Source organism: Mustela putorius, unplaced genomic scaffold, assembly GCF_011764305.1.
Source record: "Mustela putorius furo isolate JIRA1106 unplaced genomic scaffold, ASM1176430v1.1 tig00000592_pilon_pilon_pilon, whole genome shotgun sequence".
Classification (NCBI taxonomy): Eukaryota; Metazoa; Chordata; class Mammalia; order Carnivora; family Mustelidae; genus Mustela; species Mustela putorius.
In genome coordinates, this window is record NW_025421426.1 from 8,973,507 (window position 1) to 8,989,094 (window position 15,588).

General features: G+C 53.8%; 2 protein-coding genes across 2 annotated transcripts; one reads left to right on the forward strand and one right to left on the reverse strand.

Moving 5' to 3' along the window:
* Nucleotides 1-4,195: 4,195 nt before the first annotated feature.
* On the forward strand, nucleotides 4,196-6,923 carry TNNC2 (troponin C2, fast skeletal type). The gene is made up of 6 exons (XM_004746327.3): nucleotides 4,196-4,329; nucleotides 5,779-5,830; nucleotides 5,970-6,113; nucleotides 6,206-6,320; nucleotides 6,448-6,584; nucleotides 6,734-6,923. The coding sequence occupies exons 1-6, from the start codon at nucleotides 4,327-4,329 to the stop codon at nucleotides 6,763-6,765; spliced, it is 483 nt and encodes a 160-aa protein (XP_004746384.1). The 5' UTR covers nucleotides 4,196-4,326; the 3' UTR covers nucleotides 6,766-6,923.
* A 4,265-nt stretch (nucleotides 6,924-11,188) lies between these two features.
* Nucleotides 11,189-14,759, reverse strand: UBE2C (ubiquitin conjugating enzyme E2 C). Its single transcript, XM_004746329.3, has 6 exons — nucleotides 14,573-14,759; nucleotides 13,989-14,016; nucleotides 13,188-13,274; nucleotides 12,052-12,256; nucleotides 11,897-11,956; nucleotides 11,189-11,439 (listed from the first exon to the last, which is right to left on the reverse strand). Exons 1-6 carry the CDS (start codon nucleotides 14,671-14,673, stop codon nucleotides 11,381-11,383), a joined length of 540 nt encoding a protein of 179 aa, XP_004746386.1. The 5' UTR covers nucleotides 14,674-14,759; the 3' UTR covers nucleotides 11,189-11,380.
* Nucleotides 14,760-15,588: the final 829 nt, after the last annotated feature.

Sequence of the window (15,588 nt, forward strand, 5' to 3'; positions counted from 1 at the left end):
GCACATAGGAAGTAGCAGACGAGGAAGTGAGATCCAGAAAGGCAGACTGACTTGCCCAAAGTCCCACAGTTTGCCAGTGGTTTTTGAGTGTGGGACCTTGCAGCCTACCTCTCCTGAGTTCCTCATTCTGTTCTTTTCCCACACAGAAGGCCTGGCAATCTCAGCAGCTCCTCTGAAAGGCTGGCTGTGTTTTATCTTTTACCCGGAGGGCAGCAGTGGGTCAGGAAAGAATTTATTGCCGCTTCCTGTCAAAAGGCCTTGCTGTCCTCCAATGGAGCAAATAAGATCTCTCTGACAATCCTTCCTACCCTTTTTGAACAGCCCAGGAGAGGTGGGGGAAGTAGCTTTGAATGGGAAACACACTCCCTGCTCTGCTATGCACAAAGGTTCCACCGTGACCTACATCCTGTTATAGGCATTTTCTGTGGGGCCACACACAGCTCACACTCACATGTTGAGGAAGGGGGCTGTTATCAGATAATAATGGCCCATTTTCAGGATGAAGAGGCAAACTGACTTTCCCAAAATCCAGTGCTAGGAAATAGAGGAGCTTGGATCTATGCCCAAAGTCCACGCTACTCTTCATTCAGCTTAGGGTGAAGGGCAAAAGGGACACACTTCATTCCTTAATTCATCCAACACCCACTCATTCACTGAACACCAAACAATATTAACTTGTGTTTGGGCCTATGTCTCCCAAGTCTGGGTACAAAGCAGGTGCTCATAAAACCATGGGCCGTCAGAAATCTGGTCTGGTACCTGTATTTTACAGAAGGGGACCTACCTTGGGTCTTACAAATAGGATGAGAACTAGGTTTCCTGAAGTCTTGTATTCTCCACTCTCCTTGGATTCTTTTTTTTTTTTTTTAAAGATTTTATTTTTTTATTTGACAGAAGGAGATCACAGAGAAGCAGGCAGAGAGAGAGGAGGAAGCAGGCTCCCTGCTGAGCAGAGAGCCCTATGTGGGGCTCGATCCCAGGACCCTGGGATCATGACCTGAGCCGAAGGCAGAGGCTCTAACCCACTGAGCCACCCAGGTGCCCCTCCTCGGATTCTGTATAGTATCTCCCCACAGCTGTCCTGAGAGATGGTCATTAAATTCCTGGTTGCATACATTCAGTAACAGGAAGCTCCTTTTCTCTGGAGGCTTCCCGTTCCCATGATTATTCCGATGATTATTCCGATGGTTAGGAATTTCCTTCTCTTAACCAGATGCTCCTCTGTCCAGTTATTCATATAAAGAACACGATACTTATTGAGTGCGTGCTAAGTGCTGCATGCTGAGGAACGCAGTGATGAACAGTAACAGTCTTCGGTCCATGGAACTCAGAGCAGGCATGTCATGTGGCATGCTCAGGGCCATGATTGAAGAAACTACTGGAGACTGCCTTGGACTCCCTTGGCCTTAGTAGGGGAGGAGGGATCCCAAAGGAAGTGATGTTATTTTTTATTTTTATTTATTTATTTTTTTCCAAGTAATCTCTACACCCATCGTGGTGCTCAAACTTAGGACCTGGAGATCAAGAGTCCTATGGGCCACTAACTGAGCCAGCCAGGCACCCCTTTAAATATATATATATTATATATTTTATATATACATTATATGTTATATATTTATGTATAAATTATAGATATCTTATTTTATATATTTAACTATATTGAAATATATACATATATGGGTATATATACACATGTATGTGAATTAAATATTTATATAAATATAGATATACTTATATATTTAAATACACATTCATATAAATATAAGTAAATAAGTTAAAAAATATATACATATATTGGGACGCCTGGGTGGCTCAGTTGGTTGAGCAGCTGCCTTCGGCTCAGGTCATGATCTCAGCGTCCTGGGATGGAGTCCCGCATTGGGCTTCTTGCTCAGCGGGGAGCCTGCTTCTCCCTCTGCCTCTGCCTGCCTCTCTGCCTGCTTGTGCTCAGACTCTCTCTGATAAATAAATAAATAAAATCTTAAAAAAAACATATATATACATATATACCCATGACACCAAGATCAAGTGTTGCATGCTGAGGTGCCCAGGAGGCTCAGTGATTAAGCGTCTGGCTTCGGCTCAGGCCATGATCCCAGGGTTCTGGGATCGAGCCCCACATTGGGCTCCCTGCTCAGTGGGAAGCACGCTTCTCCCTCTCCCAACCCCCTTGCTGTGTTCCCTCTCTTGCTGTCTCTCTCTGTCAAATAAATAAAATCTTAAAAAAAAAAAAAAAGAGTTGCATGCTCTACTGTCTGAATGAGCCCTGTGTCACAAGGAAGTGATGTGAAAGCTGAGAAAGTTGACAGGGAAGTGGGCAGGTGAAGAGAGAGACGATGGGAGTTCTGGCAGAAACAAGCAGCACGTGCAAAGACCCGGAGGCTACTTAGGGCGTTGTTTGGAGCTGTGTTTTAGTCTGACCAGAGCACAGCAGCATGTAGGATGGGGAGGGAAGGGGATGGAGATTGGAGGAGTTAGAGGGAATAGGTAAATTTGCACCTTATCTATTTTCCTGAATAAATGAAAGAACAAATTAATGAACAAATGATTGCTGAGGGTTCCAAACTCCCTGCTTCAAAGGAATCATTAGTGGCTCCAGGGCTCACAACCAAATTGGACTCCCCTGGTGTCACTGCCCCCTTGGTCCTCTGCCCGGCCGGGGGAGGCCTTCCATAGTCTGGCCTAGCTCCACTGAGCTTTTCTTGGGAATGCCTATAAATAGAGGAAGATGGCGGTCCAGCTGCCTCCGTCCATCTGCCTTCCTTGGAATCCAGCCTCCTCTCACTGGCCCCAGGCTGTGCGCTCAGTTGTCTTCGTGCTCTTTCTGTTGGCTTAGCCACTGTCCACAGCATCCTACCACAGCGCCTACCTCTCCGACACCCAGTCTGGACCCTGTGGGTTTGGAGGATGGGCTCTCTTCAGCCTGGGCTTGCTCTGCCCATCCCTTCACTTTCCAGATGGACAGCTGAGGGGCTCAGGACTTCTTCACGGAGCTCTAGGAAGGGGCCGGCTGCCCCTTTACTCACCTGGAGAGCTTGTCCCCACCTAGTCTCCCTTGCCCTCAAAAAAAAAAAAAAAAAAAAAGAATCTCAAACACCTTTTCCCTGGCAAAGGTAAATGAGAGAAAGGTCTGCTTTCAACATTTATTTCTCCTCCGACTACATACCCATCTCCTGGACCCCTCCCTAGATTTCTTGTTTGGACAGGTCCCCTCAAGGGCTGTCCCAACTTCCCTTAAGGACTTTTCTCTTTTTTTTAAGATTTTATTTCTTTATTTGACAGAGAGAGAGAGAGAGAGCACAAGTAAGCAGAGCAGGAGGCAGAGATAGAGGGGGAGGCAGGCTCTTGGCTGAGCAGGGAGCCTGACGTGGGGCTCAATCCCAGGACCGTGGGATCATGACCTGAGCCGAAGGCAGAGGCCAACCAACTGAACAACCCAGGTGCCCCTCCCTTCAGGATTAATAAGAATCACTGATATGACTAGAGACCTTTATGATTTACAAAGCTCCCTAGTAAAAAGGGAATAATACTAGCTTTTCCCTCATGGGATGGGGGTGATCTAGATGAGATCACATGGTTAAAATGCTTAGCATAGTGTGTGGCTCGTCCTAGAGGTTCAATGACCGCGGCTGTCACCTTCTCCTCCTCCCCTGCCCGGCCCTCCACCACAGTTCAGACAGGCCGGCCGTTCCACTTGCCAAGCACCAACCCTATGGAGCCAGCACAAGCTAGGTGACTTAGAGCTGGGATTCATTTCCCATGGCCTGTCTGTGAGGGAGGTCACGACTGTCCCCATCTCCACCTCCCAGAGAAGGAAACTGAATCTCAGAGTGGCAGGTCGCCTGCCTAAGAGTGCACAGCTAGCAGCGACAGGACCAGGATCTTGGGTTTCAGACTTCACAGGCTTGTCCTCTTCCCTGTCTGCTGTGCTGCTTCACTTTTCTCCATTCCGATTGTCCTTTACCCATCTTGGAGCCACCGTGTTTCTTGAGCAGGGGCTCCCTAAAGCAGTGGAGCAGGGCGGGTTCTCCTCCCAAGAATCTAGGACATCAAGGCCTGCCACCTGCTCAGAGGCTTAAATTTCTCTGCAAGGGCCCTTGGCTAAATTAGGTAATGGGCTAGGACTCTGGGATGCGGTGGGGGGAGGAGGCGCTCGCTGACCCCAGGATCTGATTGGCCAGGGCAACTAGTCCTGGGGAGCAGGGAGGTGGGAGGAGAGGGTGCCCCTACAAATCCAAGGGGCTGGAGCAGGCCAGGGCATCTTCGGGCGGTGGAGTGCTGAGGAGGTGACGTGCAGCAGAGGAGGAGGCCCTGGGACTAGCAACCATGGTAAGGCCAAGAAGGGACTTCATCCCTTTGCTTGCTGAAACTCTTCTGGACCTCTTCCAGGCCAGATCTGGGTGTTCTGTAGTTCAGTAATTGGACATTTGAAGATGGAACATGAAGGTTCCTGGAGCCCAGATATCTAGGAGGAAGACTGGGAAGAAGGCCTTGGACTTCCCCAGGGGTGGGGGGATTGGGGTGTTCTGATGATTGCTGACTCCCTGCAGACCTGAGGCTCCGGCTGTGTTGGTCATGGAGCCATGAGGGGCTCCTTGCTTGTCTCCCTCATGATGGGGGGGGGGATCCTGAGGGCCAGAGTGAGTCACCCAGCAAGCCAGCAGCAGGGGTGGGCTAGAAGCCTTGCCAAACTCTCCTGAAGACTCTTCTGGAAGAAGGGCGGGGGGGGGTTGCGCTGCAGGGTCTCAAGCCAGCTAAGGTGCAGGATCCCAAGAGCTCTGAGGGTGCTGCGGAGAAGGGGCAGAAGATGATAGACCAAGGTTAGAGAGACCTCTGCCTCCCAGAGAGGGTTCCTAATCTGGGGCTATCAATTCCCCTGAGGTCCCCCTCCCCACTTCACTTCAAGGAGTAACTAGACCCTGGAGGACAGCTGCTGTTGCCCATGCCAGGCTAAAAATAGCCCATCCTCTTGTGTGGGCAAGGAGGAGGGAGGAGGGGAGGGCAAGGAAGAGGGCAGTAGCGGGGGGCAGAACGCCTTGGCCACCTCAGCCCTCCCCCCAGCCAGCCTCCGTTCAAAGCCCCCAGAGCCGGACGGCTTGGGTTGGAGGTGGCCAGACCCCCTCCCCCCAAATCTTATTTTCACCTCCACAGGGCCCCCATCACATTCTCCCCAGCACCAGTAGTATTTACTCCAATGGCTCAATGATAAGAAAGAAAATTAAAATCTCCATCTCCACAAGTTCTTGGAGGGAAGGGATGATGCGTCTGAGTCTTTTTGGTCCCAGGGCCCAGTCTCTGGCCTGTCACCTAACCCGTGCTCAATGACTTTCCCTTGCATTATTATTTATTTGAGAACAAACAAAGGTATTGAGCCCCTATTACAGAGCCAGGCTCTGCTGGGAGCTAGGGAAAACTGGGAGAGGACACTGGAATCGTGGTGGCGCTGTCCAAAACCCTTTCACATCCCGGACGTCACCTCATCCCTGAAAAGCTGCTGAGAAGAGAGAGGGTAGAATAAGTGACTTGCCTGAGGTTAGTGGGGGGTGGGGGGATTCCAGACTTGACATCTGATTAGCAAGGTTGAAGACCTTGGGCATAATCTGTGTTTCCTCCCTGGTTCTTCAAAACTGGGGTCAGGTAGCTGTGGGAGCATGCAAAATGTGGTGCTGGTTTGGAATCGTTTTTCTGGAAGACCAAAGCACAATGACAGAAGGGGGTTGAGGCAAGAATGAGCTCTGGGGCCACCCCTTCCACTCTCTGACTCTGTGTCTTCTGCAGACGGACCAGCAGGCGGAGGCCCGGTCCTACCTCAGCGAGGAGATGATCGCTGGTGAGTGCAGGGGTGCGGGTGGGAGGGCTGGCTGCCGGGTGGAGGTGTGCTGGGCAAGGTCTGGTGTCCGGCAGGGTGGCAGAGAAGGTGTGAGGCTGACAGTCTAGCCAGCCCCACCTCAGTCCTCTGGCTCTTTCAGAGTTCAAGGCTGCCTTCGACATGTTTGATGCTGATGGTGGCGGGGACATCAGCGTCAAGGAGTTGGGCACGGTGATGAGGATGCTGGGCCAGACACCCACCAAAGAGGAGCTGGACGCCATCATCGAGGAGGTGGACGAGGACGGTGAGCAGGTGGTTCTCCGAGGCGGGGATGCGACGGTGGTGGGAGAGGTGGGGATACAGGGGTGAGGCTCATCCGCCACCTGCTCCCCTCAGGCAGCGGCACCATCGACTTCGAGGAGTTCTTGGTCATGATGGTGCGCCAGATGAAAGAGGATGCGAAGGGGAAGAGCGAGGAGGAGCTGGCCGAGTGTTTCCGCATCTTTGACAGGTGCGCTGGGGCCCGGCCGCACCGCACTTCACTTCTCCGCGGGGCCGGGAGGGAGGGGGCGTCGCCGGGGCCAGGGCGACTCGCCCCTGCCTGCCCTGAGTCGCACCCTGTCCCTTCGCCCCCCCAGGAACGCGGACGGCTACATCGATGCGGAGGAGCTGGCTGAGATTTTCAGGGCCTCTGGGGAGCACGTGACCGACGAGGAGATCGAATCCCTCATGAAAGACGGAGACAAGAACAACGACGGCCGCATTGACTTCGACGGTGAGGGCCGCGGGGGCGCGGCAGGGGGCGGAGCCAGGAGGAACGCCCGGGGCGTGGCCCCGACGCACTGGGCTGTCGGCGGCTTCGTGGGCGGTGGGGAGCTCCCGGCGGTTTCCTGCGATTTATGCTTCTCCTCTCCTTCCCCGCAGAGTTCCTGAAGATGATGGAAGGCGTGCAGTAAAAGTCGCCCTCGCCTCCGCCCAGACCGCGCGTCCCTCCGGCGAGGGCACTGTCACCTCCCGCCCTCCGCCCCCCGCCCGGCCCGGCTCTCCGCCGCCGGAGGGAGGCGCGGCCCCTGCTGGCTCCGCGTCCAGAGGGAATAAAAGCAGACACTGCAAAGCGCGTAGCCTGAGTGAGAGGAGGAGCGGGGTGCGGGGTGGGGGCTGGGGGGGGGGCTGGGGGAGGTGTCAGGGCCCTCCCGACTGGGGCGCCACCCGAGGCTCGGAAGAGGGGGAAGCCAAGCTGCGAGGCGCCCCAAGGCGCAGGAGCCCAGGGCCGCGCGGAAGAGCTGGGCAGCTTCCCCGGGGCTGGAACTGGACGTGGACAGCTCGGCCTACCCGGCCGCGACGCGCCTGACGCTGGAAGAGGGAGGCCCGGGGCGGGGGCTTGGAACTGTCGGGGGGAGGGTGCTGGGGTGGCGGGTAGGATGAGGGCGTGGCAGGAGGCTGGAATTCGGAGGAGCCCGAGGTGAGGCCCCCTTCCTTCCCCACCGTCCTTCCTTTCTGCAGCCTTTGGTTCTTGCGCGCAGGCTCACGGGCTGGGAATGGGAAAGTTGAGCCCTGTATCCATCCGTTCCAGGCGGCATGCATTCCTGCGTGACTTCTACTTCGTCTCTTCTGAGTGTTTCTAGGTGCTCCATACTGCAGGTGGGACAGGAGGGTGGGGGCGCACAGCCGGGAAGGCGTTTCTGACGTCATCATCTCCACACTGGATCCCTGCCTCTAGCTCCTGCCAATGAGCTCAGCACAGGGCCCATTAACATGATCTAGCTAAAAGAAATCTGACCTCACTGGTCCCCTGTTGAAAGACCTTCAAGGCTCCCCTTTGCTTCTAGAATCAAGTCCAAATTCCTTTCCTCTCCTTTCTCGCTCAGGTTTCAGCCACACCGGCCGATTTGTGGCTCCGCTCTGGACAGTGGGGGTGCACTTTCAAGCCTTTGGGTTTTTGGTCTCCTCCTTCCTTGGGGGGCCCTTTTTCCTCTAACAAGCCTGGCAAATTTTTCAACTCAGCTCAGATACCATCTCAAAGAGACCAAGACCCAGCTCAGATACCCTCTTCTCCCTTGATCCCTGCTCCCACTGGCTAAGTGGGCTCTGGCTTCCAGAGCTCTTTGCACACAGCTCAGTTAGAGCAGGTTTCAGGTCCAAGCTAATGCGGTGCAGTGGTGACTGTGCTTGTAGAGTTTGAATCCTCATTGCCAGTGACAAACCACTCTGTGGTTCAATTTCCTATTCTGTAAAATGGGTTTGATGACAGTACGTACCTTGCAGGGTTGTGAGAACAAGTTAGTGTGTGTAGTGCAGAGTGCTTAGAACAGAGCGTGGCACATGCTAAGTGCTTAATGCTATTATTAATATCACTACTATCACCTGGAAACATTGGCCTGCCCTGTTATTCATTGCCACAGTCCTCCCTCTGCAAGTCCTTTGTGTTCACGGCTCCCCTTTCTGACTCATTCATTCATGTTCCCCAGTGTGTATCTCCAGTAGGGGTCAGTCCTCATCACTAGGACTGCTTCCTGTGTGCTGGGCCCCACGCTTTGCAGGCAGGTCTCTTCCGTTTACACAACCCTTGAGGCAGTTGGATGCTGTTCTGCCCATTTTATAGCAGAGGACATGAAGGCAGAGTGAGGCGACGTAGCCAGGCATGCGGACATTTGGAGGAAAGAAGAGCAAGGCTCTCAACTGTGGCCCCATCTACCTGGTGACAGTTCTGCCTGCCTGTCCTGAGTCCTTGGCACTGGTCCTGCCCTACACGGAGAAATCCCGCTCACCTCCCATCCTGTTCTCCCAACACTCATTTACCTCAGGGGTGGCACCCCGAGGGATGGGTCCAAATCAGGAGTTCCGGAGCCCACTCGCCCCCTGTAATTGACTCTGCCCTGCTCCTTTCTTCCTACCCCCTCCTCTCTGAGCCTACTCGGTGTTGTGACTTGGGCTGCCGCCACAGCTCGCCAGGTTGCTGAGAACAGCAGTTAATCTCCCTGCCACTCAGTCCCCAGGTGGCAGCCAGGAGCAGCTTTCTGAAACCAAATCTGATCACATCCCTGCCTACTCAAGGTTTCATTAGCTGCCTCAAGATAAAGCCCTTGCATTTTAATTACAGGCCTTTAACTGGAAGGCCCTACAAGCCCAATGGGACCTGACTACCATGGTACTTTGCCAGTATTCCATACCCCTGAACTTCTTCATACCCCATCTCCTTCTGCAGACAGCCCTCCCTGACCCCCCTGGTCTGCATTAGGTACCCCACTTCTGGGCTTTTGTAACATGTGAGTCTAACAGCCGACGTTTATTACCTGACGAGGTAGGCACTATTCCAAGGCCCATCTAGCCTCTGAGGTAGCTACTAATTTGCATTTTACAGAGAGGTTAAGTCTAAGTGTGTGCAAGGAACATGGGGGTGGCGTGCGGACTGCTGGGTCAAGAGCTCTTCACCATCCCTCTGTAGGGCACTTACTCTACCCCACTCACCGGTGCCTCATTGCCCAAGTTCAGCCTCTGAGGACAGGACCTAGTCCTTCCCCCTGCTTTGGGCTTTTACTTTGTAGATACTCAGTAATTGTAGGGCATGTATGGGAACAACGATACCTTCGAATACTTCCTGTACTAGGCTTCTTTTTGTTGCAAGGGCTAAAACCTAAAGCAAACAGACTTTAAAGGGCTTTCCTGGCTCTTGCAACTGGGGTGCTGAGGCATCCCAGCCAGAGGCCAATCTCAATGTCACCTCTGTCTCCCAGCTACTTGTCTCTGCTTGGCTTTCTTCCATCTGCAGCTGACTGCACCAACTGCCCGGACTCCCTCCTCTTTTTAGCAACCCTATTAGTAAAATAATTTTACTTTCTCCCAGGAATTAATCCCAGGGAACACTGATTAGTTCTGAACTATAGTCAGCCCCTGGGACTGACACGAGACAGGCCATGTGGCCTTCCTGGGGGCAGGGGGCAAACGCTTTGACCAAGGACTACATGGAGAGGTGTCCTAAGGCGGGCCCTGTTCTTAGACATCCTTTAGCTAGGGCTTTTCAACGTTGGGAGGGCATCAGAGTCGTGGAGAGCTTGTTGGGATCACGACTTTGCATTTCTACCAAGTCCCAGGTGAAAGATGGGAGGGTCACACCTTGAGAACACTGCTCTACACCTTTAACTTTGAGAAATGCAGGATCTCAGGTCCCACCCGGACCGACTGAATCAAAGTTTGCATCTGAGGTAGCCCCCTGGCAGATTTATCTGGACCTTGGATTGGGCAGCCCTGCTCCAAACCCACAGGGGAGAGCTAACAGCTCCATGTAAGAAGAGGACCTGGACCGAGGGCATCCACATCTGGATTTTACACCACTTCTCACCTGCCTGCCTCTCCTGCTGCTCATGGGGGAACAGGGCAGGAAAGAAGCCTGGGCTGGCAGGAGCAGGAGGATGGTGAGAACCTTCCTGATGCCCTCCACTACTGTCTCCTCCCCCTCCCCCTGGGCCTGCACAACCAGCTGCTGGCAAAGCTGGGTAGGTTGGGTGAGGCCAAGACCCAGGCAGTGTTGGAGGGCACCTGGCTGTTGTTATTGGTCCATCCTGGACATCTCATGGGACCTGGGCCAGGGCCATCACCCTAGCCTGCTTTTCCCCCTGCCTGCCCCTGCAGGGACCCCACCTGGTTGGCACAGGAGTTTCCTCTCAGGGGCTCAAGGCTGAGGTCTGTGGCAGGCCAGGGTCAAGAGGGCCTTGGGGCCAGGGGCCTGGGCCAGTGGGGACAGCAGCCGGGAGGACTCACTGGTGATGAGGTGAATGTACTCCCTGGGAGTGTGGGGCCATCCATGGAGGGGCGGCTGGGCTAAGGGGTGAGTCAAGCTGTCCTGGGCTGTCTGGCAGGAAGAGGTGTTCCCTGGTGGTCTACCAGACCCCGGGCCTGGTGTAGGGGGACCTGAGTGCTTTTCTTCTGTCTTAGGACCAGAACACCCTGTCAGAGCACAGTGGCTGGTCCTCACCTCCCAAGCCCCTGCTGTGTGCCCGCGTGTGCATATATATATATATATATATATATATATACATATATATATATATACTCCTTCTACAGCTATAGCTCTTTCGCTTCAAGGTCTGGTTCAGCCTCCTCTGTAACTCAGCTGGGACAGCTCCAATATCCACTGCTGCTCCCAGTGCACATCACAACTAGATGGAAAAGCATTTTGTAATACCGTCTTCTAGAAGAGGAGACAGATGCAGTCATAAAATGACTAAGGTCACAAGGGAAGGAATCTTCATCACCCCCTTGCTCAGCTGCTCAGCCTGTCAGCTGCCTCCAGGCCTTGGGGAAAGGAGCAGGGCGAGAGCCGGGTTCCTACTCCACCGACCCTGAGCGCTCCCATCCCTGGGGTAACAACAAGGCAACTTGTAAAAAAAAAATCCAATGTATTTATTTAATATATTCATCACAAGGGCTCAACCAGAGACTTAATTTAAAAAACAGAAACAAAACAAAAATGACACCACAGCTGAAGATACACAGTCCTAGATAGAAATGAAGAAAAAGACAGACTGTCTAAGGAGAAAATAAAAAGACAACACAAGGAGAGAGACTGGACAGTCAGGGATCTTGGCTGGAGACTTGCTTTGAGTAGGTTTCTTGTAGGTACTTCTTAAAGGCTGGAAGAGAACAGGCAGGCCTCAGGGAGTGGTGAGGACAAGGGTTACGGGGGGCAAGGGGGCAGGCAAGGATACAAAGGTGGTACAAGTCTGGGGAGCTGTCGGGGGGGTGCGATTCTCCTGTTGGTTGCCTGTCAGCTCTCCTGGATGGGTTCCACGACCCCAGGGACGCTGGGGGAAGTGACTGGGGCTTAGTGAGCAAGTCATTTACACAAAGTTTGCTTTCTACTTCAAAGCCCCTCAACCTACATTAATGTAGAAAGTTGGTTTTCTGATTTGACAGCAAACAGGCAAATCAGAAACACCGAGGCAGAGGCAGAACTGGGTCATCTGGCTGACACCCACCCCAAGCCTGTCCTCAGGACACAATCCCAAGTCACCAGCATCCTTCTGTTTGAGGGAGTCTTTGAAGGTTGGGGAGGGATCACCCGGTGCCCGAGAAGGATGAAGGACCCACCTGTGGGGTTTTTCCAGAGCTCGGCAGCGTGTGTGTTCAAAGGACTATCAATGTTTGGTTCTGTGGGTGGACGGAAAGAGAGAATCATCAGTAGGAGAAGAGGCTGGCCGGGGCTGCGTTCCCAAGCTCAGGGAGGGGCTGGTCTCAGAAGTCACCTCCTAGCAGGCTCTGGATGGACAGCAGGATGGTCCTGACGTCATATAGGGCTGACCACTTGTCCTTCAGGATGTCCAGGCAGATGTTCCCCTGGGTGTCCACGTTGGGGTGGTAGCAGGGTGTGAGGAATTTCACCGTGGGCGCATTGTAGGGGTAGCCACTGGGGAACTCCAAGGAGAGCTTATACCGCAGGTCTTCATACACCTGGCATTGGAGAAACAGAGCTGGGGAGTGAGCCTGAGCCTCACCTACCAACCCAAGCCCCAGTAAGGGCCGTTCAAGGGCTTTTGAGTTTGTCTGGGACTTGATAAAAAGTGTTACACTGGCTCGGTACTTTCCAGCTGGCAGGGACCTCAGTGACCCTGGTAAACTGGCATCCTGACGACTACCTGTGCTTTAGTGAGGCACATGAGCTGCTGACACGTCAAAATTAGGATATTTAAGGCATAGACCTGAAATTCTGTTTTTTAGAAAGATTTCATTTTTAAGTAATCTCTATGCCCAACATGGGACTTGAACGTACAACCCTGAAATCAAGAGTTGCACATTCACTGATGAAGCCAGCCACGTGCCCTGGATTTGACTCTTTTTTTTTTTTTTTAAAGGATTTTATTTATTTATTTGACAGAGAGATAGAGAGAGCACAAGTAAGTAGGCAGAGCTGCAGGCAGAGGGAGAGGGAGAAGCAGGCTCTCCACTGAGCAGAGAGCCTGAGGCGGGGCTCGATCCCAGGACCCTGGGATCATGACCCAAGCCGAAGGCAGCCGCCCTACTGAGCCACCCAAGTGCCCCTTCTGACTCATCCTCCCCCCCCCCCTTCTGACTCATCTTAAACCAGATGTGCAGCAATGGGAAGCTGCCATCTTGAGACCTGTGCCTTTCCATTGGCCAATGTCCTCAGGTATGCTCCATACTCTTTTCTGTCTGGCCTTCCACAGGCATCTAAGATGGAAAGCTCTGCTTTAAACCCAACCTCTTACTGTATAAAGGGAGATGAGGACCACAGTCTGAGAGCACAAGGACAGAACAACGAAGTGTCCTGGCAGGCTTGAAGCTGACCTGCACTTGGTTTTTATCTCCAACCTCTCCCCAGACCCAGCAAACTCACACTCACCTCCCTCGACCCTACACTTACTGTGCCAGCTGCTCCGTGGATGGTCCCCACCCATTTGAAAAGGTTGTCTGATTCAGGGAAGGCAGAAATTCCTTTGTCACCGGACATCTGGGGAAGAAACAACATCTGCTGGGCTGCAGAGTACGCTTTTGGGGGTCAGTGGGTGAAATCCTCCCCCTTAAGCTCATTAAATCTTGATCCAAAATCTGGATCAAATCTATAGGCTTTTTTTGAGGAAGTGATTCAATTCTTGGGGTGGAACCTGCCCTTTGGGGAGGAGTACTGGGTGTGTTAAGGAGGGAAGGGTTATGCAGAGCAACAGAAGGCAGCTCTGTACTCCCCAATCTTGTTGGATGCTGGGAAAATTCAGTTCGACATGCTGGTTACATACAAAGCCTAAAGACGACTCACGGACTAGGGAGAGATACAATTATCAGGACACAAGTGGGATATTCAGGGTTAAAGTAGACAAGGTCATCTAGGGACAATTACTTGAAAGTATGACAGGTGTATTTCCTAGGAATAGTAAGGGCAGAGTTGGGTGTGGGTAAATCTCAGGGCAGGAAAGTAGGGCCAGGCAACGTAGACAGAAGGCCTTGCATGGCTTCAGGGAGCTGTATTTTAGAGAGAACTTCATGCTGATGGTGGGGCTGGGTGGGACCTGGAGTAGACACTGCTGGAAAGAAAGGTGCAGGTGGGATCGATTAACTTCTTCCCAGAAGACAGGGAAGTGGACTCATCATTTTGTCCCCAGTGCTGGTAAGTGAGTGGGAGGTGGAGGGTGGATCAGTTGGCTTGGGGGTCTGGGCAGGAGTCACTCACCATGAGGGTCATCAGCTCCTGCTGTAGCCTGCAACATAAGCATTGGGAGTCACCTGGGAGTGTGGGCGGCCCAGGCTCCCCAGGGCGCTTCTTCCCTCACCCCAATGACTCTGGAGGAGCTGTCATGGAGGCTCCCCCTGCCCTGAGGCTAGACTCAGCTGGGGCACACTCACCCCCACTTCCACCGGAGAGTCCTAGTGAGTCCTCACCCTTCCTAACTGGGTGAGCTACCAGGCTCAGCAGGACGGTTCTGCCTTGTTCTTAAGCCCCTCGGCTTCTCTGACGTCTCTCTCCCGGTGCCGGATCCCAGTTTCTCCCCACTTCCGTCTCCACTCGCCCCCACCTCGCCGGACCACCGAGGGTCCCAGGCACACTTTCATCTTGACTCACCCGCGGAGGATCATGGCAGCGTGCCTCCCCCTTTTGTCCTCCTTCCGGGGGCCCTCTAAGGGCAACCCGAGCTCCCTGCGTGCCCTCCCGTCCCCGCACATCTACCCACCCCAGGAGGAGGTGGGGGCCCGGAAGTCCGAGCTCCAGACGCCGAGGCCCAGGCCGTGCCCGGCCGGGCACTCCACACTCCTTACCTCTTGCCCACGGGTCCACGGGCGGCGCCCCCGCTGGGCTCGGCTCCTTTGCGGGCGGCGGCGACGCTGGCGGCAGCTGGGTCGCGGTTCTGGGAGGCCATCCGGGCGGCGCGAGGAGGGAGACAGGAACTCGAAGAGCACGACTGCAACTGCAGGACCCGGGGTCCGCCCGCCCGCGTTTGAATTGTAACCCTCCAGCAGCACCGGCCAATCAGCGGCTCGCTTGCGTTTGATCCAGCCAATAGGGCGCGCCGGAGTGCGCTGTCACCGCGCAACTGCTGCACCCACCCCCCAGCGCACCAGCATTGGGCGGCGGGAACAGGCTTCTGAAGGGCGATTGGCAGAAGAGGCTGTCATTAACTAACGAATCTGCAGCGGATTGCTGGCCTTTGGAAAACGCCGACCATTAAAGGGCCAAGAGAAAGTCCACGTGGGATGAACCCTTTCCGGTTCCAGGCCTGGCTACAGGAGGGAACTCCCGGCTGCGCCCCGGTATCCCTGCTCCACGGGGAAGGGAGGGCTCGGGTCTGATGACATCAGTACCCTTCCCTCATCCCGGAAACCCCTGCCCCTCCACTAGTTTAAAATGTCCCGCACACCTCCTGGGACCTGTGTCTGAAAATTCACTGGAGGGCCAAAGCACGACACTGCTGGAAACAAACAGGCTCCTACTCGGCCTCTCCAACGGTTTGCTTTGTGACCTCAAACACGGGCGAGTAAAACGGGCGTAATAAAAGCCTCTCCGCATTTTTCTTCTGGTCTGTCATCAACCCCCACAGTGCCAGCCAACACATTCTGCCACTTCCACACCTTAGAGCATGAAGAAATAAGAAACAGGGAAGGTTTGCAGGGTACACAGTGTTCCCCGCTTTGTCTCCTAAAGCAGATCTGACCGGTCAGTGGGACCTTACTACCTGCGATGGAGGAGGGGTACCTGCTCCTTTTTTCCTACACCCACTTCTAGATTGCTTGGCATTTGTCAGCCCTACAACAGACCGCACAGCTAGCTCACTGTC

What these genes read in the sequence shown, in the direction of transcription:
- TNNC2 (XM_004746327.3), top strand. An exon ending in CGAGGAGGTGGACGAGGACG is followed by an intron (nt 6,114 to 6,205) that starts GTGAGCAGGTGG and finishes TGCTCCCCTCAG; the next exon opens with GCAGCGGCACCATCGACTTC. An exon ending in TGTTTCCGCATCTTTGACAG is followed by an intron (nt 6,321 to 6,447) that starts GTGCGCTGGGGC and finishes TCGCCCCCCCAG; the next exon opens with GAACGCGGACGGCTACATCG.
- UBE2C (XM_004746329.3), bottom strand. Translation starts at nt 14,673, where the DNA reads ATGGCCTCCCAGAACCGCGACCCAGCTGCCGCCAGCGTCGCCGCCGCC. An exon ending in CGTGGACCCGTGGGCAAGAG is followed by an intron (nt 14,017 to 14,572) that starts GTAAGGAGTGTG and finishes CTTATGTTGCAG; the next exon opens with GCTACAGCAGGAGCTGATGA. An exon ending in TCCACGGAGCAGCTGGCACA is followed by an intron (nt 12,257 to 13,187) that starts GTAAGTGTAGGG and finishes CTCCAATGCCAG; the next exon opens with GTGTATGAAGACCTGCGGTA.